The sequence below is a fragment of the Trichosurus vulpecula genome, chromosome 3 (assembly GCF_011100635.1).
Source record: "Trichosurus vulpecula isolate mTriVul1 chromosome 3, mTriVul1.pri, whole genome shotgun sequence".
Classification (NCBI taxonomy): Eukaryota; Metazoa; Chordata; class Mammalia; order Diprotodontia; family Phalangeridae; genus Trichosurus; species Trichosurus vulpecula.
In genome coordinates this window covers 58,806,327-58,832,112 of record NC_050575.1, presented here as the reverse complement: position 1 = coordinate 58,832,112, position 25,786 = coordinate 58,806,327, and the positions used below count along the sequence as shown (strand labels likewise).

Here is a 25,786-nt window from a genome sequence, read left to right as displayed (position 1 = left end):
TGTCTAGACACCAAGTAGAAACTTCTGCATATGTACCTGCCCCCAAAGGACTGAAAACCAGACCCTACCTGAGATGAGAGAATACAAGAGGCACAGGCCCAAGGATTGGTTTCTTCCCACAAAGGGCCAAAAATGAAAGGCCTTAAGCTCCTTCCCAGGTGACAGGCCGTTTTAACTGCTTGTTCTCATTTCTTTCTCCTGACCTTTTATGCCCTCCCCCATTTACCCTACCCAGACAGGAAGGATTCTCAGTTCCCTGCACTGTGTAATACCCAGTTAGCTCTACTAGGGAGTCAACTAACTGATGTGGGGCAGAGGGGCTGAAAGGACTGGTCCAGAAGATCATTGCAAGGATTTGAGGACTCAGTGAATAAAGGGATGGGGCTCAGTGAAGGATGAGAGAGCTTTGAGGAGACGGGGGTTCAATGAAGAGGAGGCTCAGTGAGAGGATGGGGGAGTTCAGTGAGGGTACTGTCACGTAGTGAAGAGTCTAAGAATTTGGTGCAGGGAATAGGGACTAAGGGAAGAGGATGAGGATTATCAAGAAAATGGGGGAGCACTAAGAGGATGGGGGCTCAGAGACGGAAATAGGATTCAGGTGAAGGGGTTGAGCACTCAGTGAAGGAGAGAGAGCTTAGTGAGGGGAGTGGAAGGCTGAATAAGGAATGGACAGGCTAAAAATGAGGATTTAACCCATATCTGGGCAATCTCCTTTTTCACATAGTCATGGCAGATATATTTCCTGCTAATGGTACAAGGGAGGATAGTCTTAGGTATACAAAGTCCCTCACTATATTTTATTCTGTCTCACTCTATTTTCCCTACTCAGATCCCCCAGAAGTACAAGTCCAGCCGGCATACCTCAATGTCTCTAATGCCCTTCGCTGCCTTGCTCTTGGGTATCCAGCCCCTGAGATTACATGGTACCGCTGCTCAAGCAATAAAGAAAGGTACATTCACTTATTGACTCAGATCATGGCACTGGAAGTCCAAGGCAAAAAGTGCTTTCATTTCCCTAAACCACTGTTTTCCTGGCTAGGCTTAGATGGTCCTAAGATGCTGGTATTCTGCTGGTGTAGCTCATACAGTTCCTTGAACACATCGATTCTCATCCCAGAGGCTCAGAGAAGCTCTCATCCCCCTCACTGAGGTCTCCTCCCTTTGACTCACATCCCCTTCCTCCCACCTTCCCAGCTGCAACCAGGACAGAGTATTGCTGTGGCATGATGCCAATACCTCAGTCCTGAGCCAGGAGCCCTTTAACAAAGTGATGGTTGAGAGTATCTTCCATATCCAAACCCTGATGGAAAACACCACCTACATGTGCATGGCCAGCAACAAGGTCGGGAACAACTCATATATCTTCTGGCCCATCGGAATAGGTGAGAATACTGCGTGCTTTCCTGTGAAGGGATGGTGGGCAATCCTATGATCCTCCACAAAGAGCCCCTGACCTTTCCCAGACATGGCGTTTCCCATTATCCTTCCATCTAAGATCTAAGAGTCAGACAACAAATAGAGTAGCTGGTATCTTCTGGGAGTAAGGCACTATTTTCAGAGGCAAAAGCATAAAGTCCCTGTCCTCATAGGTTCAAGGTAGCTGGAAAGACAAGACCTACACATGCAACAAAGAACAAATAATTCAATATTCAACAAATATTCAGTAAATCCCTTCTGTGCTCAAGGCACAGTGCTAGATGCTACAGATACAAAGATAAAAGCGAAAAAAGTTCCTGCCCTCTAGGTGCTTACATTCTATTGAAGATGCAACTTGTACCTAGATAAGTAAATACAAAAAAAATGGCAAGTAGTTTCAAGGGGGAAAGAATATGAATTCATTCAATGAATATCAATTCTTTATGTAGGGCTCTAAGGTTGGCATCATGGCAGATACAAAGATGAATAAGTCCCAGTCTCAACCCTCAAGAGCTCATAGTCTAGCAGGGATGAGTGGTCATAGTGACACAAGCTAAGGATCAAAGGGGGTCAGGGCAATTCTGGCTGAGATGGAGCCTTCAGGGAGGCATCCCATATTGCAGAATGCCTGTGGTAAGCTGCTGCTGCTATTTGTCCTTCATTCTCAAAGAAGACTGTGACATCAGGAAGGTGATGCCATGATATGCAAAGGAGTTGGATTTAAGTGAAGGAGGGCTATGCAAAGTCACCAGCCTCACTTTCTCTTCTGGAGCCATCTGAGTCCAGTGGCCAGATATCAATCAGGCCAACTGGAGATGGCCCTGGATGCAGTGGAAGACCTTGGCCTTTTCAAGCTAAGGTCTTTAACAAGTCTCAGTTTGATTGAGGCAAAACCTATTCAGCTGCAGGGATGGTGAAGGAAGAGGTCTGACTAGAAAGGGGATGGTAGCCTGTACTCTTAGAGATGGATTTGGGGAATGAGAAAACTGGCCAGTTTTTGAATTCTCTTCTTCGCTTTTCTGGGCTCTACGTACCATTTCCTGTTCCATGAACAGCTATCTGGTCCCCAAGAATTTGGCTTGGCTCCTTCAGGTTTCCAAGCTCTTGGGCTCAGCCTAGAGAGCCCTGGCCTCTTCCAGGCAGTTTGTCTAACTCTGGTTCTGTGGATCAGTGCCTCAGCCTTGTATGCTTCTTTTAGCCTTGAGGATCCGGGCAGGGAAGAGGAATGGCTTACTCAAGCCTTGCTCTGAAATCTCTTTGGATCCCATATTGCTTTGCAACTCCACCTTATTACCCTGTGCTCCTAAGTGCTCCAAAACTCTCTTCTATACAGATGCTTCCCTGCTCTGTCCATGCCACCATTCCCTCCTTCCATCAACCTACTCAAGTCAGAAAGGAGTATCAGCAATTCTTCATTAGCTCTGGGGGAAAACTAAATATATGCAAGGGTGGGGAGAGTTTCCAGGGAGTCGTGGAAATAACTCTTGGGCTCTGTCCCCACATGGAGAATCCCATGATACTGTATAATGTGAGTGAAGTGTGACTTCCTCCTATGTAGGGGCATGGGATGGGATAGAATGGAGGGAGTGGTGAGGAAGAGGCATTTGGGCTTAGAAAGAAGAGGGCTGAAGAAGATGGGAAAGGCAGCTTGGCAACCCGAATCAAATGCTGAGTCTGGCATCAACCAGAAGGGCTTTGTATTCTGTCTCCAACACTGACTAGCAAAGTGAGTGGGAAATGATATCTGTCTGAGCCTCAGTGTCCTCATCCTTAAAATCGTGATGCTACCTGTAGTACTTAACTCACAGTGTTCAATGGACCATAAATTTGAGAAGTTGGAGGGAATTTAGAGCCCATTAAGCCTAACTTTCATGGTCCTCTGGTGCTAAACCCAGTGCTATTTCCGTTTCATTGTGTCAGTACATAAAGCACTCTGTAAGCTTTGAAAGACTATCTAAATGTCAGGATTTTTTTTCAAGTTTGCCAGATCCTTCTCTCTTTACATTTCCCATCACATTTTGCCTAGACTAATATTTTGTGCCTGCCTCAGTCTCCCTTGGATCATAGTAATTTGTGTTCAAATCTTTCTCCCTATCAGACTGAGAGCAGGGTCTGTGCATTATCTGTTTTCATCATATTTATATCTATCCTTGTCTAGCATAGCACCTGGTACATATGGACTGATTGAACGAGCAAAGTTGGGTGGCTTGTCTGGTTTGGATGAAATGGAAGTCAGGTAGGCATCAATGGAGGGCTGCCACTCACATCATCTAGTTAGGGTGGCAGTGAAAGCAGATTCTGAGTAATCTCAGGCTCCTCACTTTCCCTTGCCCCACCTGGCCAATTGCTTACCAAATATCAATGATTCTACCTCCATAGCATCTCCCAGATCCTTTCTGCTTCTCTTTTGTCAAGTAGCCACCACCTTAGTTCAGACCCTCATCAGCCTTCCCCTGGATTATTGCACTGGTTTCCTAACTGACCTCCCTGCCTCAAGTCTTTCACTTTTCAATCTGTTCTTCACTCGGTGTCCAAAACAATATCCCTAGAGCATAACCTCTGCCTGTGTTACTCTGAGAGCTCAGGTTGGAAAGAAAGGTTGGATACAGATTATGAAGGGCTTCTGATGCTAGACAAAGAAGTTTAGACTTTATCCCCACAGTAGGGAGACATTGAAGATTTTTGAGCAGGAGGACATGGTTAGAAGGTCTTTGGCTTACAGGACACTAGGTTTCACCATTAGATCTTCACTGAAACCTTCTCCCTGCCTACTCTTCACTTGCACCATCCTTGGATAAAGGCTACCTGTTATGCTGGGGACGACCTGAGTGCAAACGTTTTCATTTTTTTTCTTCCTGTCAGCTGCAGAACCTGTCATCCGGTCTGGTGAAGATAGTCTCTTTATCCCTGTTGTGACAGCCTGCGTTGCCACCATGGCCCTACTTTCTCTTCTACTCCTTCTGCTCCTGTACAAATATAAACAGGTTAGTCCTGGATGTGGGTCTGGTGGAAGGGCAGAGTGAATTTTAGTAGGAAAATGGGGAAGGGTGCTGGCTAATAGAGGAATTCTACGTACTGGCCTCCCCTGCACCACAGGCAAATGGACCGACCAAAATTCCCTCTCTCTCTCTTCCTCCTCTCCTCATTCTTCATCTCCCTAGGAAGAAAATAAGACAATTCCTTATGATTTTGTCACACACTCAGTCAATAAACATTTTATAGGATGTGTTATAGCAGGGATTTTTTTTCAGGCATGGGGCTGTACCAGATGGTAACTAAGGGTCTTTTGGGGATTTGGGGACACATAGAGTATCCTAGGTTGTAGAAGAGATAGAGGAAGGGTAGAACAATGAAAAAGACAGCTCTTCTGTGTGTGTGACCTGAGCAAGTCTCTTCGCTCTGGGCCTTGGTTTCTTCATCTGCAAAATACAGTGGTGGAATTTTCCAGCTCTAAATCCTAGGATCTTATGAACAGACACAGTCCCTGCCCTCAATAAATGAGAGGTGGGTAAAGGTGCTAATAATAATAACTGCTCCTATTTCTATACCACTTAAAAATTTGTAAAGTTTGTAAAGTTTCCTCACAACAAGGAAGATACTACTTGTGTTCTTATCCCCATTTACAGATGACGAAACTGAGGCTCAGAGAGGCCATCCAATGCTAAAATTTTCTGTTAGATGAGCTGCCTTTCGCTGAATCCTCTTTTCCCTCTAGCAGGATGTGATGAATGTGAGAAGGTAGCAAAGAAAGAGGCAGAAAGGTACGCTCACGACTAGATGAGGCATTCTCTTCGGTTAGTGTGGGAAAGGGAATAATGAGAGACAAGGTTAGAGAAGCAATAATACTGTCAGCTCACTTTCATATGGTGCTTTAAAGATTTCTCCACAAAACCCACAAGGTTAGGAGTACAAGTATTCCTGCTGCTGCTGTTATCACTATCATCACTTCTTTAATAGATGAAGAAATTAAGGCCAAGAAAATTGCTCAAGCCAGGCCTCCTCACCCTCCGTCCAGCATTCTTTTCATTCCCCCTACTCTTTCCAGCCAGTCTTTAGGGCCTCGAATACCAACCAACCTTAAAAGTTTACGTGTTAAGAGCCCTAAAGGTTTCTGAGGAAGGGAATAGACAGTGCGATTCAAGGACTTCTCCTCTTCCCTTGGGACCTGCCCTGTGTCAATTGCTTGCTCCTTAGTGCAATGAAAGGGGGTTTCTGGTTAGGGCAAAACTGCCGATTTCCTTCTATTTTCTCTGCTTCTACCTCCAAGGATGCAGAACCTCCATGATCAGCTTACCTGGGGGGAGGGCAGGCTTTGGGAAACTTGGCCCATACTCACTCAGACTCATCTGTACCAGAAAGTCAATTCAGTAATTTTATTCTCTTTATTTGCTCATTGATTTATTTAGCATCATTCCTTAGTCAGGGCTCCTGGTGTTATGAGAGGTATTTATGATGTATTGGGAAGAGTCCTAGACTGGAGGGAGCCGAAGAACACCTGGGTTCTCATCCTGACAGGTTCTACACTAACTCACTCTGTGCTCTTGGGTGCTAATACTAACTCCCCTTTCCACTAGCCTTCCCAGCCTTTTCTCACAACAATCCTGTGAGGCAAATAGTTACCATTAGTATAATCCCCATTTTACAGATAAGGAAACTGAGACTTAGAGAAGTCATCATGATCACATAGCCAGTAACTGCTAGAGCCAGGATTCAAACCTTCACCTGATACTTTTACCACTATCCCTCCCTGTCTTCCCAGTCAGTTTGCATCTCTGGGCCTCTGTTTCCTCATCTGTAAAATGAGGGGGTTGAACTTAAAGGTCTCTAGAGTCTTTTCCAGTTCTGGCATCCTATGAGCCTGCAACACAATTGCCGTATAAAGTAATTTTCCTATAGAACAATTAGTGCATTCTTTTTTTAAAAAAAGTGGTATTTTCCCCCAATGACATGTAAAGACATTTTTTAACATTTATTTAAAAAATTTTCGAGTTCCAAATTTTCTCCCTCCTTCCCTCATCACCATCTCTCTAAGATGGTAAATAGTTCGACATACGTTATGTATGTGCAATCACGTAAAACGTATTTCCATATCAGCCATGTTGTGAAGGAAGAAACAGGCCAAAAGAAAAGAACCCCCAAAAATAAAGAAAGTAAAAATAGTATGCTTTGATCTACATTTAGACTCCATCAGTTCTTTATCTGGATGTGAATAGTATTTTCTATCATGAGTCCTTTGGTGTTGTTTTGGATCATTGTGTTGCTGAGCTAAGTTGTTCATAGTCAATCATTGCACAATGTTGCTGATTTTGTGTACAATGTTTTCCTGGTTCTGCTCACTTCACTTTGCATCAGACCATGTAAACCTTTCCAAGTTTGCCTAAAATCTGCTTGCTTATCATTTTTATGGCACAATAATATTCCATTACATTCATATACCATGACTTGTTTAGCCTTTCCCCAATTGATGGGCATCCTCTCAATTTCCATTCAGTGTATTCTTTTTAAAAAGTTTTTTTTAATACGGTTGACATAACAGACTCCCACATTGAACCACCTAAAAAGTATATTCCTTGAGAAAACAATTAGATTGTTTATTACTGACAGAAAAAGAGTATACTAGAGCCAGATCTAACTGGATCTTGCGATCTAATTGTTAAATTTTAGTGTGAGCATTTACACATAGGAAGTCAACAGACACTACATATCAGGACTTGATTATTTGTTGTTTTACTCTCCAGACTTAAGTGTTGGAGAAAATATAAATAATGAATAAACTCTTGTGTCCAGCATTTTTTTAAGAGATGGGTGTTAAACATTTATCAGCAAATCTCTCAATGTTTCTGTTTTTTTTTTTCATATAATTCAGAGCAAATATGTGCTAACATTTAATATTGTAATTGACCAGAGTTTCATCTTTGTTGTTTGTGGTCTTTGTGTACATTGTTCTCCTGGTTCTGCTTTCTTTACTCTTCATCATTCCATGCAAGTCTTCCCATGCTTCTCTGACATCTTCACACTCATCACTCTTTGTGATCCAGTAGTACACCATATACCATGTTTATTCAGCTGCTTCCTACTCCTTGGCTGCCTGTTTCCTACCCCATACTACCACAGACATTTTTGTACATATGGATCTTCTCTTTCCGTCAAAAGCCTCCTTAGGGCATAGTTCCAGGAGTCATAGATATTGGTCCCTGGAAAGGGCCTCAGAAGTCATCTAGTCCAACATCCTTGGTCTACAAGCAATAAGACTGAAGCCCAGGGAGGTTAAGAAACACACTCAAGAAGATACCCAGAAACTTCTGACTCCAGAAAGAGCAGCTAGGTGGTGCAATAGATAGAGTGCCAGGCCTGGAGTGAGGAAGACTCAACTTCTTGAGTTGAAATCTGGCCTCAGACACTAGCTGTGTGACTCTGGGCAAGTCACTTAATCCTGTTTGCCTCAGTTTCCTCGTGAGCTGGAGAAAGAAATGGCAAACCACTCCACTATCTTTGCCAAAAAAAACCCGAAATGGAGTCATTAAAAGTCAGACACAGCTGAAGAACAACAGTGTCACAAATAATAATGTGAAAGGCTGCTTTGCTATGTCATCAGGATCCATAAATTCAATCCCCCCAGTTCTCTTTACACTAAGGACCCAGCTCCTTTTTGGGTAGTTTTTACAAAACGATATTTACTCAGAAGATATAGCCAAGATCAGAAAGTACAAATGTACAAATCCTCCAACTGGGAGGAACACTTTCCCCTCCACATACACTCATTCACTTCCTGGGGAGAGTGAACTCAAACTTAAAAGTCTCTCTCTCTCTCTCTCTCTCTCTCTCTCTCTCTCTCTCTCTCTCACACACACACACACACACACACACACCATAAGGCACATTCTTCTTCCTGTATAACCATAAGGTTTTTGGGTAAAGTGAGCTTAAAACTAAAATACAAAGATACTGAAACACACAGGTAGGGAGCATATAAAGAGAGGGTGCCTCCTAGCCCTGGAAGTATTTTCTCCCTTTGTGAAGTTCTCACAAATTTCACTTCTTCATGTGGCATAAGCAATGGATAATTTTCTCCCTTGCTTGCAGGACACAGTGTCTCAGTTACCAGGTCAATACACTGCTATGCTCGGTCAACCAAGCCACTTCTCAGAATTAGTTCCTCACTGAATTTAGCAGTTGCTGCTTCTGGGAAACTTTTCTAGAGACTCTACTTGCTAGATCTCTAATGGTTCTTCCAATCTTTCAAAGTTTACAAGGTCATAACCTGGTCTGTCTCATCTGCAGATATTTATTCACCTTTCTGTGTTCCTCTTTACCCCTGGGTTTGTATTTCAAAGTTTCTACTCAGCTCTGGCCTTTTTGGCATGGATGCTTGGAAATCTATTTTATTAATGGTCCATTCCTCTCCCCCTTAGAGGATTATATTTCTTTTTTTCTGGTGTGAGTCCATGAACAGCTCTGGGTTTCTGAGTTGCTAGTCTGCCTTAGAGCTCTGGACCCAAATGGATGGTAGGGAAATTCCAGTAAGCACTCCTCCAGGCTCCTTTTCTCAGGAAAATAGATGTGAAACAGGGGTGTGTGGGGGAAAGTCATCAAATAATTGTGCAAAAATCTACAGTTATAATTCATGCCTTATTATTCCTCAGATAAGTCATACTAAGGAGAATCCTCTGAAATGGAAAACTTTAGAAAAGCTTTTGCCAGAGGGCTCAGCTTCCTCTACATCAAAAATATTCAAATCTGAGAGAAACATAAGTGAAACCCTAATTCCAAGTAGAAGAAAGCCTTTGGCAAAATATTAAATATAAGAATATAAATATAAGAATTACTAAATATAAGAATTCATACTTAAATATTTCAAGTAAATTTGTGATTTCATTGACCTAAGTACTCTTTCCAATAGGGCAGATTGAAAATAGTTAAGCCTCATCCTGGGCCACTCCTATCCATGTCTACCTGTAAACACTCCAAGGGAATCCAAACAATACCTTTCTCTGGATCTCTTGACACACTTCTGCTATGTGACCTGCCCATAGCCTCTTTCAGTTACAAATGTCATTAATATCTTTTAGACCACCTTTTGTATGCCATTTGTCCCAGGTGACATGCTGTGTTTCATTATATCACTGCAATTTAAATTCTCAGTTCGTGTGGAATTCTATGACTTCAACCTACTGTATATAGTATTACCAGAATAATACTGGTGTTAAAGAGATGTATCTTTATTTTCTGAAAAAGCTTGGGGTCATTGAAAATCCTCTGTAATTTTTCAAGCGCAGTCTAGCTCATTTTCTCTCTTCTATTCCATTCTGGGTTCTTTGTTTCTCTGCAATGTCTGTCCCAGATATATGTACTGATGGACCAGCTCTGTGAGCCATGCATCCAAAGTAATATTATGATCCGGACAATTCTTATGAGCTGGGCAGTTCACTTAATTTTTCCCTTGTAGATAGTTATACTAAACTCTATTGAATGAATATGGATCTAATTTAGGAGCCTACAGGGCTTTAGGGCATGATACAATAAACATGACATCACCTATAACCAGAAACATCTGGATGACTTCACCACCTATAGGCAATCCTCCTTCCATTTTTAATCTACATGGGGCATCCTTTATGAAAGTGGCAAAGATACTTGACAAGCATGTCTCCCTGGTTTGTGCCTTGCAAAGTTATATCTGTTGTATCTCTCAAAGTATCTTCTATGATTTTTACATATGCGTAGGTGATATCTTGTAACAAAGCTCTATCGATTCAAATGCTTTTTTTTACTTATTATCAACAGACAATAAGTGAGAGAAGTGAACTCTTGGAGTCTATATCTTAAAGCCAGTTGTGGTTGTTTATGAAAGCTTTCCTACTTTCATCAAGGATGCTCTCCATCTTGGTATGAATTGTTCTCACAGAGATTTTGTAGAAATGAGGGAATGGGCACATAGGTCTGTAGTTAGTGATATAGGATGACAGGGGCAGTGTGATGCAGGGGAAAGAACTCTGAGCTTGGAGTCATAAGACCTTAGTTAAAATCCTGGATCTACTATTTCCAACCTGTAGGACCTCAGCTCTCTGAGTCTGTTTCCTCATCTGTAAAATCAAGGTGTTAGACTACATCAGGGGTTGACAGTGAGCCAAATGCAGTCCACAGCCTGCTTTTGTGTGGCCATGAGCTATAGGTTTTTACATCTTAAAAAACCACACTTAGCTAGCAAACTGCACAAAAGCAGATGGGCTGGATTTGGCTCTCAGGAGGCAGTTTCCTAACCCCAGAGATGATCTCAGACACCTTTTTTTAAAAAAAAATTGCATCTTTATTTCCACTAACTTTTTAATTTATTTATTTATGGGGGTGGGGAGGCAAGGCAATTGGGGTTAAGTGACTTGCCCAAGGTCACACAGTTAGTAAGTGTGTCAAGTGTCTGAGGTTGGATTTGAATTTGGGTCCTCCTGACTCCAGGGCCTGTGCTCTACCTAGCCACCTCTCAGACACTCTTTTCGATTCTACATCAGTGATCCTATGATCTAGAGCTTAAAGCGACCTCAGGGGCCATCTTGTTCAAGTCTCTCATCTTCCAGATGAACAAACTGAGATCAAGAGAAGTTAAGAGGCCACAATAGTAAGGGTCAGAGGCAAGATTTGAACCCAGGTCTTCTTGACTCTGAGACCAGCACACACTACCCTGTCATCTTGAACTCTCTGAAGCATCTGACACTGTTGAAGACCCTCTCTTCCTCAATACTCTTTCCTCTCCTCTCTGAGTTTTTGTGATTGTTTCCTCTCTGTTCTCCTTCTAACTATCTGACCACTTCTTTTTGGTTGTTGTTATTTTCCCCCAAGTGCATGTTAATGTTTGATCGACCACTTCTTCCCAGTCTCCTTTGCTGCATCCTTATACATGTCAAGCCACTTAACTGTGAGTGTCCTCCAAGGCTCTGTCCTGGGACCTCTTTTCTTCCTACATTCTTTCTCCTGGTTATCTCATTAATGCCCATAGATTCAATTATAACCTCTCTATAGACATTTCCCAGATCTATATATCCAGCCGTGGTCTCTCTTTTGAACTCCAGTCCCACGACACCAATTGCTTAGTGGCTGTTTCAAACTGGTTGCCTCAGAGGCATCTCAAACTCAAAAATGTCCAAAATAGAACTTAATATCATTCTCCCCCAACCCTTCCCTCTTTTGAACTTCCCTGTTATTACCAAGAGTGCCTCAATCCTCCTGGTCACCCAAGTTCACAACCTTGGTGTCATCCTTAACTCCTCACTCTTACCCCACATATGAAATCCATGGCCAAATATTAACCTTTCTGCTTTTGCAACATTTCTCACATGCATCCCATTCTCTTCACTTACACAGCCACCACACTAGTATGCTTCCCTTATGACCTTTCTCTTGGGCTATTTTACGATAGCCTTCAAATTGATCTCCTTGCCTCTAGTCTCTTTCCACTCCAATCCATCCTCCACACAGTGGCCAAAGTAGGTTTCCTAAAGTACAGATCTGAATGTGTCAATAAACTCCAGCGGGCTCCCTATTACCACCAGGATTAAATATAATTTAAAGTTCTTCACAACCTGGCCTCATTCTACCTTTCCAGCCTTTGTTACTCCCATCCTTTTTTATTCTTCACACAACACATTCTTTCTCCCATCAATGTGTCCTTAAACTGATTGATCCCCAAGCCTAGAATACTCTCCCTTATCACTTCTTCCTTTTGAAATCCCTGATTTCCTTCAAGACTCAACTCAAATTTCACCTTCTTCACAAGTCTTTTTCTGGTACAGAAGCAACTCATGCATTTCCCCACAAGGCTGCCTTGTATCTGCTTTACATGTGTTTTGCATATACCTATATATATACATATAGACTCCCCTGGTAGAATGTAAACTCTTTGAGGACAGGAACCATTTCTCTTTTGTCTGTATATTTCTAGCATCTAGCAAAGAGCTCAATAGGTACTCAACAAATGCTTATTCATGGATTGATTTCTCTCCCTTATCATTTTTTCATTTATCTTCCTCTTTTTAATGTATCTTGAATAAGTCCTTCAAGAATATTAAAATTGTACAGCCTCCAGCAAGGATCCTCCTTGTGTGTGTGTGGTATCCTTTCCAGCTGTTCTCCCTTTCTTTGCTTTCTTTAGTGTTATTTCTTACTGTCTCATGCAGCACATCATGGACTCTAATGTTAGAGCCAACTTGTATGACTCACTATCATTGATGGTTAAAAAGTGTTTGTTAGATATCTTCACAGATCCTTTCTATTTTTCTTCTGCTTCATGGGGCAATACTGCTCATAATCTTCCTGTCTTGTTCTCAAAAATTTTGCAAATGAGTCTATGTTTCAAACCAACATTGTCTTTGTCTGCTATATCTCTCCACTTGGCAAGGAGATCAAGTGTGTGCCAGCTAAGGTAGTTTCTAGGCTATTTTGGCCTCCTCATTATGGTGGTTGTTTTGTACCCATTTCACTTTGGTGGGAAATGGCGGAAGTCCATGTCTATGTTCTTTTAATCAATTCTCTCTTTTTTATATTGGTAACTTGTAAATAAGTAAGGCTAGACCTCTTTTAATTGTATCTTTTCATTTTTATTTTTCTAATTTCGTGCTGATTTTGATTGTTGCTTTAATAATTCAATGGTCTATTAAAAATGTGATTCAGAAATGTTTCCCACATAAATAATTAGTAATTTTTCACATGTCAAGATATAATCCAGCAAGTAGTATGGCATGGTTTATGGAGGATCACTCATAAAGTGAGGAAGCCTTGATTTTAAGATCTGTCTCTGACATATTCTGACTGCATGATGTCAGACAACTCTATAAAAATGTGAATTGTAAATCAGGTGTTCACTTGAATTGGTAAAGGGAATCTCTGCATGGGAAATTTCCTATACCAATGAAATTACAGGTTTGCAACCTCCTCTGACCAAAAAAAAAAAGCACATGTTTTTTGGTACTCACCGTGTCCTGCACTTTCTCACCCTCTTTTTCAAAAAAGCATTCTAACAAAGAAGCATGAAGCTTCTGCACAGTCTACAAACTTTTGGCCACTTTTACTTCTTGATCTAGAACGATATTTTCTGACGTATTTTTGCTGTTTTCCCTTATGCTCACTCTTATGTTCCCCTTGCATTGAAGTTACTGAGTAATAAAATGTATGATGGTCCTTTTTCTATTTTTCCCCTACTGGATTTAAAATCAGGAATTGGTTTTAAAACACAGGATGTCAGAATTACAAGAAATCTCAGAGGCAATCTAGCCCAACCTATTCATGATCAAAAATCCCTTATTTTTCAATCATGATAAGTTTTCATCTTGCCTTTGCCTAAAGGCATCTAGTGATGGAGAATTCACTACCTCCTAAGGCAGCCAGTTCTGCTTCTGGATATCTCTGATTGTTAGGAAGCTTGTCCTAACTTTTGCATCTCTGACTTTTATCCATTGCTACTAGCTTTGCCCTTGTGGGGAACCTAATGGACCAAGTCCAACCTCTTCCTTGTGATAAAACTCGAGTCTTCTCTTTGCTAGGCTAAGCATATCCATTTCTTTCAGCTGATCTTCATATGACATTTCCTTGAGGCCTTTAACTACCCTCACCTCATATTCTCCAACTCGTTAAGGTCCTTCCTAAAATGTAGCACCTAGATGTAGCACTCTAGTGTGGTTTAACCAAGGTGACTTGCCTGCTGTATTAGTTAATTCCCCAGATCTGGACACTATGCCTTATTTAATGCACTCAAAGACTGAATTAGCTATTTTGCACACTATATTATATTATTGACTCATATTTAGCTTGTAACCAACTATACACCCCAGATATTTTCAAATAAGCTGCTGTCTAACCTTGACCCACCCCTTTTTTGTACTTGTAAAGTTAATTTTTAAAACCAAGTGTGACCTTGTATACATGTATGTGTATAAATATGTATATGTGTGTATGCATACACATATATGTATATACATATATCATTGTATTGTATTCAGCCCAGTGTTCTAGCCTGTGAATCTTTTTGAATCTTGAGTATGTCATCCAATGTATTGGTTGGCCCACTTAGCATTGTGCCATCTGAAATGTTGATAAGTATGCCATATATGCCTTTATCCAAGTCATGGATAGAAATGCTAAACAGTACAGGGCCAAGGGCAGATTCCTGGGGTCACTGCTAGAGACCTCCTTCCAAGTTGACATTTGAAATCTTAATGATGATTCTACTAGTCTGTCCTTTCACAGAACCACAGAATCACAAAATTGAAAGGAACCTTATTGACCATCTGTTCTCATCTATATCAAAACTAGAATCTGTTCCACAACATCTTAAAGAAATGGTCATGCAGCATTTCCTGACCCCTCAAGCAGCCTGTTGTTCATCCACTTGGCTTTTGCTGTGTGGCTAGTTAGGCAAAATTCTTTTTTTAAAATTTAATTAATCTATGTTAACATTCATTTAAAAAAAATATGGTGTCCCAAATTCTCTCCCTCTCTCTTCTCCCTCCCCTAGCCATTGGAAAGGCAAGAAATATGATATCAACTATATATGCAAAATCATGTAAAACATATTTCATACTAACCATGTTGCCCAAAAAAAACAACCAACCCAACAACAATAATAAAAAGCAAGAATAAAAATGAAAAGAAAGAGAAAAAAGTATGCTTCAATCTGCACTCAGAGTTCATCAGTTCTCTATCTAGATATACAGTTATCTCTTCCACATCATGGGGGTTGTAACACAGCACCTCTGTGATCTGGAAAACCTCTGTCAAATTTTTTGGCCCTCCCTTCATATCAGAGAGTAAGTCTGAATTTTTTCTTTTTTTCTTATGGGGTGATTACAGTACTTTGTTGTAAAATTTGGGTAAAATATTTGGTTGGAGGCTTTGTGTCATCTGCTGGCCTTTGTATACCATCTGCAGCTTCTATAACACTCCCCCCAAAATTCCCATTTAACTTTTTATGCTGTCCCACAATATATCAAAATTGCTATGAGGAAAGTCATAATGTGGAATGGATAACTGTAGATAGCATTTTTCATCATGAGTCCTTTGGAATTGTCTTGGGTCATTGTATTGATCAGAGTAGCTAGATCTTTCCCAGCTGATCATCATTATAGTATCGCTGTAATACTGTGTACGATGTTCTGGTTCTCCTCCCTTCACTTTGCATCAGTTCATGTAGGTCTTCCCAGGTTTCTCTGAAACCATCCTGCTTATAGCACAGTAGTATTCCACCACAATCATATACCACAACTTGTTTAGCCATTCCCCAGGTGATGGGCATCCCTCAGTTTCCAATTCTTTGCCACCACAAAAAAGAGCTGTTAATATTTTGTTCATATAGTTCCTTTTCCTTTTCCTTTGATTTCTTGGTAGTGGCATTGCTGGGTCAAAGGGTATTAGGTCAAACTCTTTCAAGTAATCTCTTATAGACCACCTATGTGACCATGGGCATTTAACTTTTTTTCTGAGCCTCAGTTCCCTCCTCTACAGAATGAGGTTGACCTAGATAATCTCCAAGTCTCCCTCCAGCTCTAAATCCTATGATTCAATGAGCTTTGCCACACAAGATTCCTTCCTTCATGGGATGGTGGACAATTTGAAATGTCTCCAACTCCTCATGCTCCCGTTGCCTTGAGTTTAGTGGGTACTTCACTGGGGGCGGGGGTTGGCTTAGTCATGGGACTCTCCATCCTTCTAGGATACCAGGTAGGAAGTGTTCATCCCTCTGCTAGAGATTCCACTCTGGTCTGGGGAGTCAGGAACCCTCAAAGTCAGACAACCCACATGCAAGAAAGGCCCTGTCTCTTTCAACCAAGAAGCTGAGTCATCAGACTACTAGCCACCGGGATGACCAGGGGACAAGCAAAGAAGGAAGAGAGAAGAGCAGAAGTCAGCAAGCAGGGAGAGGTGGTTGGGGAGGAGAGTGAGAAGACAGCCAAATGGCTGAATGCCTCAGGCAAGCTCTACTGGTCTGGGCTAGGAGGTCACAGGAACAGAAAACAGTTCTAAAAAGGAGAGATTGAAAGTCAAATTACAGATGAATTCATGGGATCCTGGAATTTTAGAGTGGGAAAGGATCTTTAATAATCTTCTAGTGAGAATTGACTGTTTTCCATTAGCCCTACTGTTCCCCATACTCCTGTCCAAAAAGCATACAAAGTCCCTAATTCCTAATCACACCAAGCCAGCTGTTGTGGTTGTTCATCCTTTATTCTCAGAGAGCACCAATGACATCATGAGAGTGATGTCTTGACTTGTGAGTGAATGGGATATGAGTGGGGCAGAGCTTCAGAAAAGAATAGCAAAGTAGCTTGGCCGGCGAGGGCAGAAATAGTCTATTTTATTTTATGCCTTGAACATATGTGGTCTCATGGCTGTTGTTGTTTAATCATTTTCAGCCCTGTCTGACTCTTCATGACCCCTTTTGGGGTTTTCTTGGCAAAGATACTGGAGTAGTTTTCCATTCTCTTCCTCCAGATCACTTCACTGTTGAAGAAACTGAGACAGACAGAGGTTAAGTGACTTGTCTAGGGTCACACAGCTAGGAAGTGTCTGAGGACAGATTTGAACTCAGGTCTTCCTGACTCTAAGCCCAGTGCTCTCTCTATCCACTGTGCCACCTAGCTGCCCCATGACTCATGGTTATTGCAGTGTAAATAGTTTGCAGTTAATGGGCCTGGATTCAAATTCTGGCTCTTTCCCTGACTACCTGTATGACCTTGGACGATCACTCAACCTCTCTGAGCCCCATTTTCTTTTAAATGAGAGGTTTGGACTACTAGATCAGGTGGAGTTCATGATCCTCGAAGAGGCTAAGGTATTGCCCTGTCGACTCCAAGCATGGCCTTAGCTGCTTTTCCACCATGGATCCACTCGGCCTAGCTAGATTTCTCCTCCTTGGGTGTATTTTGCTTCCCTCCAATGCCCCCAGCTAGGGGAGCAAACAATCTGGCACCCTAATCTTTCCCAGTCAAGTACTGATCATACAAATGTCCCACTTGAAGAGAAGATAGTGAGACCCTTGGCATCTAGGAAGAAGAAAAATGATGTTCGTGAATAAACACAGGATTTGGACTTGGAAGACTTTGCTTTGAATCTTGGCGCTGTCATTTGCTGTCTTACATTAGGCACTGCTCCTCATCTTTACAATGAGAGGATTAAACTAGCTGGTCCCTGCCAGCTCACTATGAACCTACCACTTCCTGCAGCCTGGAAAAAAGTGCTTAGAGATCAGTGGTATCTTCTGAGGGAACATTCCCCAGAGGCAGGTTCCTTTTCATGAAATAATAATCATAATAATAGCTAGCATTTTATACTTGTCATCTTATTTGATTCTCAGAACAACCTATGAGATAGAAGTTACTATTGTTAATCCCCATTTTACAAATGTGGAAACTAAGGCTGAGAAAGATTAAGCAAATTGCCTAGAGCAACACAGATAGGATTTGAACTCAGATCATCCTGACTCTAGTCCACCCACTGCTCTACCCAGGTGCCTCAGAAAATAGAAGGAAAAAAAGATATAACCATTAGAACTGTCCAACAATGAAACAGACTGCCTTGTGAAGAGGAGTTCATTGGAGATCTTTAAGCAGAGACTAGGTGGCCACTTGTTGGAAATGTTGCAAGTTGGACTAGATGCCCTTGGAGGCCCCTTCTAGTTCTGAGGTTTAGTTCCCCGAAGATGCTTTCTTCCTCCTTTTCCTTCCTTTTCCCTCGATATATGCATGCATGCACGCATGTATGCACGTACACACACACACACACATACACACACGCCAATCCTAGCTCCCTACCACAGGGGGCTGACTCAGGCCCAGCTGTGGGGAAGGCAGAGAAAGGAGAAGTAGGGAGAAAAAACTCAGAGGCCAGCCTCCAGAGAGGTCACCGAGTGCCAGACACTATCAGATAAACAACGAGCCCATCCAGAATATCTCCAGTCTTCCTCCTCAGTGCCAATGGCCTATAATTCTATTTTTTAAACTATATTCTTTCCTCTTAAGTCTGTACAACCAGGATCCCTCCATTCCTATAAAGGTACCAGAAAGGTACCTCTCCTCTCCCCTTCTTGTCTCCCCTTTTCTCTCTCCTCCTCTCCTCTCCCTTCCTTTCCTCTCTCTTCTCCTCCCCCTCCCCTTCTCTGTTTTCCTCTCCCGTCCCCACCCCTCCTCTCTTTGCTTCTTCTCGCCTCTCCCTTTCTCCTCTCCTTGACTCTTCTTGCCTCTCCCTCTCTCCTCTCCCCTTCTCTCCTCTCCTTTCCTCTCCCCTCCCCACCCCTCCTCTTCTCACCTCTCCCTCTCTCCTCTCCTTTCCCTCTCTTCTCATCTCTTCTCTTCCTCACCTTTCTTTTCTTTCTAAAATGTTAAGTCGCAGAGGACTGCCAACCTGCATCAGTATCTGGGAGTTCTCTATACCAGTGAATCACAGATCCAGCCCCTATTTCTAGAATTTCCTATGGCATGAGAATGGTTACTGCAGCTGTTTAATGATGCTGTCACCTCCCTCTCCTGCCCTCATCTCTGGATTCCATGACACATCTATCAGCTTCCCCATGCCCACAACTTCTTCATGCATCCAAACATGCTGTCCCTCTTTTTGCTTTTGCCATCCCAGAAACCCAAGTACCAAGTGCACTGGAAGATCATCGAGGCCTGCGAAGGGAACAACTACATCTTCATTGACCCCACACAGCTGCCCTATAATGAGAAATGGGAGTTCCCCCGAAATAACCTACAGTTTGGTGAGATGGCTGGTGCCCATCTGGGTCATAGAGTCGGGAGGGTGGTTAGAGCCCACGAGCTCGTAAAGGACAAAGTCTAGTTGTCCTGACCTTCAGCCCAGGACATTCTCCTGGGTACAGACTGATTTGGAGAGAGGTGGGCTCCTGAGGGAAGCAGGACCTAAGGACCCCCACCTCCCATTGCTGGAAAAAAAATACACACACACACACACACACACATATATATATATATATATATTATATATATTCTGGCCTCTGACATATATATATATACACATATGTATGTATGTATATATATATGTATATGTGTGTATGTATGTTATATATATATGTATATATACATATATATATATAATCCAAGCTACTGTCACCTGTTGATATCCCTAGGTGTGCTCCAACTATTCCCAACAGAGAGGACATATACAGTAAGGATAGTCTGATGGAGTCACACACTAAGATTGAAGAATATATTATAATTGTGTCTACTTTAAAGTAGGTTTTACTCTTTGACATACAGTGTATATGCTGATAGTATTAGGAAAATAAGTAAAAGTGACTCACCCAGTCTAAGGCCATCTGGACAGAGCCCTGGCCTACGAAAGAGTCAGCAGACCTGGGGTCATATCCCATGTCTGGTACCAGCTCCTTGTGTGGCCTCGGGCTAATCACTTGCCTTCTCGGCCTCAGTTTGCTTTGTAAAATTGTAGGAACTGGACTGTATGCTCTCTGAAGGCCTTTTCCCACTATTTTTAAGAGCCATTTGCCTCCAATCTCAGACCATTTGTGCATCCCTCCCCCTTCCCCTTCCCCGCCCTGTACAGAACTGACTTCCTGTCTACGTGTCTGCTTGATGTCCAGGTGAGCTTGCCTCCACAGAGTTGGGTTGGGTTGAGCTCCTTGACTGGGAAACTTGCTCTGTCCCCCGCTCATCTCGCCCTCTGTACCCCTCTGTATTCTCCCCTCCCCCACCCCTCCCCACTACAGCACTGAACCCCTTATTTGGTGGCAGGTAAGACACTGGGAGCTGGAGCCTTTGGGAAGGTGGTAGAAGCCACAGCCTTTGGACTGGGGAAGGAAGACACCGTCCTCAAGGTGGCTGTGAAGATGCTGAAGTGTAAGCGGGACCCTGGGGTGAGGGGTGGTCCCTGGAGGAATTCAGGGGGAGGGGCAGGGCAGCTAGGGAAGCCCAGAGTGAGGAGGGGGAGTGGGGAACCCAGGGTGAAGGGCAGAGGCTGGGGGAGTCCAGGGCGAAGGATGGGGTCTCCAATACCCATCCTGAGAGAGGTTGGGTCTTCAAAAGTCATCTGAAGAGCTAGGTCTTCTCTTCCTAGTGATGAGATTGTGGGAAGTTAGCTCTGGCCTCTGTCTTCCTTGAGCTTGGTGTATCTTGGTAGGCAATGGAGATCAGGATACTTGGGTTCTCTTATATGCTAGCTTTTGGTCTCCTTCTTCTCTCTGCTTCTTATAACTTTGAGCAGGCCCCTTATCTCTCTCCTTCTCGGGGGCTGTGCCGTCTTCAGACTGGAAGAGACAGGTGTGACCAAGCTACAGGCCCAGCCTTGGCCTTTGATGGCTCCTGAGATCCTTGCTATGAGCACAGTAGCACTTTCTCCATCTCACATTGCCATCTCTCATGCACTCTCTTGGTGTCTCTCTATGTGTCTGCATCTCTCTGTCTCATCTATCCCTCTCTGTCTTGTTGTGCGTTTTTCTCTCAGTCCGTTGGTATCTCTTTGCTTCTCTATCTTTTGAGTGTCTGGCTATTTCTCCCCATGTGTGGCTCTCCTTCTCCATCCCTGTGTCTTTCCCTCTCTCCCCTTCTCTTGTTCTGCTTTGACCCCTCTTCTCTGTCTTCCAGCTACTGCCCATGCAGATGAGAAGGAGGCCCTCATGTCGGAACTGAAGATCATGAGTCACCTGGGGCAGCATGAGAACATTGTCAACCTGCTGGGGGCATGTACCCATGGAGGTGAGACACACACCGCAGAGGGACCAAGCGATCTCAGAGGCCAGCCAGGGGCTCCTTGGAAAAAGGTTCAGTAGACGGAGGATAGAGAGCTCTACGCTATGCCCCAAACAGGGCATCTGAGAATTACAGAATCACAGAATGACATGTCACAACCGTAAAGAGAAAAATAACCTAAGGATATACAGCTAATTAGAAGCATGGCAGAGACTTGAACCTGTATTTCCTGGCTTCCAGTCTGGCAGTATTTCTTGCTTCTAGTCACCATGAGCTCTTTAGTCTCTAGGAGAGTACCTATCCCTTAACATGTGTGTTCCCCTGGGGAGTTTTGAGCATCAGACTGCTCCCCCTCATCCTCCAGGGCTGAGTATGCCTACTGGTCCCTCCTAATTTAGGCCCAGTCCTGGTCATCACAGAGTATTGTCACCATGGTGACTTGCTCAACTTTCTACGCCGTAAGGCAGAGGACATGTTGATGCCAACCCTAAGTTCTGAGCCTGATGGAGGCCCGGGATACAGGAACATCCATCTGGAGAAGAAATATATCCATGGGTAAGGGCACAAGACAGCCTGGGATGGGACACAGGCTGGGGGGGAGGGAGGCATTGTGTTGGGGTACTTGGGTGAGACATGAGGAAGGGAGAGAAAGACAAGGCTATACTGACCTCAGTTCCCCCATCTCTACCATGAATAGCTACTCTAATTCATAGAGCTTGCTCATAACTTTCCATGCCAGTGAAGACTCAACTAATGAATTACCCCAGGCACTGCTTGGGGTGGGGGTGGAGGAGTAGAAAGCCAAAAAAAGAAAGTCCCTGCCCTAAGAAAGTTTACAGTCTAACAAACGTCCCAAACAATGGCTAATCCAAAAGGCTTTTCTCATTGACTTTAGAATGAAGCCTACTCTTTGGGGGGCATTTTTGGGGAAGGGGATCAGAACAGGCCTGGAGTGGGAGTGGCAACGCTGACTGGTTGTTTAGAGTAAGTTTTAGGTTGACTGGGTATACAATTCCTATTGCTCTCCCCTTGTGGTTCAGCTTTTCTTTTTACCTAAATCCAAGGTGGGATGAGTATAGAACGTTTCTTTAGATGGCCATTTCCTTGAAAACCCTTGGCCCCAGGACACTTGAATGTGGGACAGGTGTTTGGGACCATCAAAAGATGATGGAAAGTTGAGGGTGGGGATAGGGGTGGGGGAGGCCTCACAATGGCCTGACCTGGCCCTGTCTCAGTTCTCATGGCCTCTGCCTGCCTGAGGTAGTGACAACACCTTCTCTAGCCAGGGCCTGGACACCTACGTGGAGATGAGACCAGTCTCCTCCTCCTCTTCTAGCTCCTTCTCTGAGCAGGGTAAGGAGAGGGCTGGGATTGGAGTGAGGGGAAACCCTGGGAGAAGACGAGGGGAAGAGCTGAGGAGTTGATTCAAGGGGTGCCAGGGGACAGGGAATAGGAAAGGGGTAGGGGAGCACGGAGTATGCCTTTCAGCAAGCTACTTTACACTTAGACCTCGACCGGGAGGACGGGCGGCCTCTGGAGCTCTGTGACCTGCTGCGTTTCTCCAGCCAAGTGGCCCAGGGCATGGCTTTCCTCGCTTCCAAGAATGTGAGTGTCTGAGGCTTGACCCTCACTGCCAGGCCCATCCCCACAGGACAAAGAGCCAGGCTAGCTTGGGCTCAGGCTAAGGGGTCTACTAGGTATTAGGGACGTGTGTGTATTTGTGATTTTGAGTAGGTAGGTATTGTTTCATTCTTTATACTTGTATTCCCAGCACCTACCAGAGTGCCTGGCACCAATGTTTGTCAAGATAAATGTATTTGCCTGTGTGTGTATGTGTATGTAGATATATGTGTTCTAGTAAAGTGGGTGAATTTGAGAGCTGAAGTAAGCAGGAAAATAGTTCGTGAGTGACTGGAATAGGGCCTGAGGGCTTCCCACCAGAAGCCCAAAATCTTGATGGTAATTCTGAGTCCTCCACTCTTGCAGTGTATTCACCGGGATGTAGCTGCCAGAAACGTGTTGGTGACCAGTAGGCGTGTAGCCAAGATTGGGGACTTTGGGCTGGCGAGGGACATCATGAATGACACTAACTATGTGGTCAAAGGCAATGTGAGTAACATGAATGGAAGGTGGGACCTCCCTTGGGTCTAGGCCAAAGAGCTGGGAAGGCTGGGACTAGGATCTATGGGGGACCTCCCCACCCCCAGACTGTTACCCCCTCAGTGACAGACAGTGCTCCCTATGTCTAGGCACGGCTGCCTGTGAAGTGGATGGCCCCGGAAAGCATATTTGACTGCGTCTATACAGTGCAGAGCGACGTCTGGTCATATGGGATTTTGCTCTGGGAAATATTCTCGCTGGGTATGTATGGTGGCAGTAATGCTCAGGGCCCCGTCTGACAGCTTGGGGAGCCTTCTCTGGGTCTGGGTCTGTCCTTTGAATATTCCCTTCCAAGGGCTGACTGGCTCTCAGGGTCAACACAAGCCATCACTCATTCAGCATTTGTTTGCTGAATTCTAGGCTGGGTTTTGGGAAAGACAGAAGCAATATAAAAACCAATACCTCTCCAACTGCAGGTATCTCTCCCCCAGTACTCAAGTGGGAGGCCAGCATATGTGTATGTAGAGAAGGTGGAAGAGGCTTGAGAAAGGCAAGTGGGCCGAAACAGCTGCCACTATTAGAGTCTTGACTTTTGCAGGTCTGAGCCCTTACCCTGGCATCCTGGTGAACAGCAAGTTCTATAAGCTGGTGAAGGAGGGTTATCAGATGGCCCAGCCCGACTTCTCTCCACCAAACATGTGAGTTCAGTTGCTAGGAAGGGCTTAGGTACGTGGTTCTCTCAGGGTAACTGCTCAACAAAGACCCAATAGGCCTTGCTCCTTCTTCCTGCCTTTCGGCATTTACTCATACCAACCTCCTGACATACCTACCCTTCAAGACCAAGTTTAAAATGGCAGTTCCTCTGAGAAGCCATCCCTAATATCTTTTTCCTCCATGCTCCCATAATGGGTAGGTGGTTGTGAGGAAAGCACCTTGTAAACCTTAATGCAGTACAGGCATTCTGCTCTTTCTCCTCTTCAGTATGGAATTGAAGGCATCTAAGCTGGGTCTTGAAGGATGAGGAACTCTTGAGAGGGATGGGGAGACTGCATTCTTGGTGGGGAGATCTAAAATAGGCATTGAAGATGGGGGGAAAGACAAGTGAAATTTTCTTGCTCTTCTCCTGTCACCAGATACAGCATTATGCAGGCATGCTGGGATCTGGAGCCCACTCGCAGACCCACCTTTCAGCAGATCTGTTCCTTTCTTCAAGAGGAGATGGATGCCACTAGTAGAAAACAGGTGAGCTGGGGCCAGGGGAGGGAGGTTTGGCCAAAGTGGTACCATAGGGGACCTGAACAGGACTAACCCACTCTCCTCCTACATCTCTCTTTAGGACTATGCCAACCTGCCCAGTAGTGGCAGCAGTGAGGAAGAAGACAGTGTCAGTGAGCCCCTGGACTGCTGTGACCAAGTGGACAGCAGCCAGCCCCTACTACAGGCCAACAACTACCAGTTCTGTTAAGTCTGGAAGGGTCAACATGGGGCATGAAGAGAGACACTCAATGATTTAGCTATTTCACGTAAGGACTGGGCCCAACTTTGAAGCTCAGGAATATAAATAGGCTAGCTATTTCCCTGGGAATCCAGTTATTTTTGCATGCCAGGGTCAGTTTGGCATAGGGTGGCATATGGTGGCTGTGCTCCTGTCTAGGCCCTTCTCAACCCACTGGTGCTGTAACAGCCTATTTTACCACCTATTGCTAAATGTCATCTCAGCAACTTTATCCTTTTCCCCTTCCCCCTTTCCCTAATTTCTGCCTTTATGGCTAAGAATTCCTCTCTCCCCATTCCCTATGGAAGACTAAACTAGACCTCAGGAACTGAAAAACTGCTTAGTGGGGTGTGAAGTCCAAAGCCCAAACGATACTGGAGAGACAGCATGGCATGAAGGATGGCATGCAGAATCTGAAAGACCTGGGTGTGAATCCCACCTTAGACACTTACTAGCAAATGGCCCAAGGCAAAGGGGCTGCCTTCCTCATCTATGAAATGATGAAGCTGGATTCTGTTATCTCTAAGGTTCCTTCCAGTGTTAAATCTACAAGCCTATGGGGACAGTCACAAACCTGGCACAGGCAGAGTGGTAGGGCAGAGAAAGAAGTCATCATGTCCAGAAAGTGTCGGCCATGCTTCCTATCACCCCCCCACTCAACTCAAAGCTTACATGTAGCACTTCTGCCACAGATAATTCCAGGGATGCATTTCCTTGGGGGGGCAACACAGCAAATTAATTTTGTGAAAGTTTGTTTTTGTGGATTTTTTTGGTTAGAGTTTAAGTGACTGGACTCCTAAGGCTTCATTCCCTGTTTATGCCCTGCTTTGGGTTATTATGGCATTAAAAAGTCCAAGGTCTAATGACATTAGGGCTTACCTTCTTTGGCCCTTTAAGTTACGAGTCATTGCTCTGAAGGCTGGCTAACCTTGGCATTTGGCTGGGCAGGCCCAAAATGTACCTAAAAGCATTAAACTAAGCTGCCTACTTTTAACTAACAGTCACCTCACAGGATGTCAAAGTCAACATTAAACTAACAACATTAACTCAATCAAGCCTCTTGATTTCTTTCCCA

The 25,786-nt window shown here is 43.9% G+C and overlaps 1 protein-coding gene across 1 annotated transcript in view; it reads left to right on the top strand.

The window, feature by feature from the left end:
- Positions 1-25,460, top strand: part of CSF1R (colony stimulating factor 1 receptor) — a 47,139-nt gene extending 21,679 nt beyond the window's left edge. The window contains exons 8-21 of the mRNA XM_036750678.1: positions 830-950; positions 1,195-1,382; positions 4,279-4,400; positions 19,027-19,153; positions 20,163-20,267; positions 21,012-21,122; positions 21,515-21,671; positions 22,399-22,469; positions 22,624-22,721; positions 23,103-23,225; positions 23,366-23,477; positions 23,815-23,914; positions 24,350-24,458; positions 24,553-25,460. Of these exons, the coding sequence (XP_036606573.1) occupies positions 830-950; positions 1,195-1,382; positions 4,279-4,400; positions 19,027-19,153; positions 20,163-20,267; positions 21,012-21,122; positions 21,515-21,671; positions 22,399-22,469; positions 22,624-22,721; positions 23,103-23,225; positions 23,366-23,477; positions 23,815-23,914; positions 24,350-24,458; positions 24,553-24,681 (1,673 nt within the window). The 3' untranslated portion in view covers positions 24,682-25,460. The remainder of the gene's footprint in view (positions 1-829; positions 951-1,194; positions 1,383-4,278; positions 4,401-19,026; positions 19,154-20,162; positions 20,268-21,011; positions 21,123-21,514; positions 21,672-22,398; positions 22,470-22,623; positions 22,722-23,102; positions 23,226-23,365; positions 23,478-23,814; positions 23,915-24,349; positions 24,459-24,552) is intronic.
- Positions 25,461-25,786: the final 326 nt, after the last annotated feature.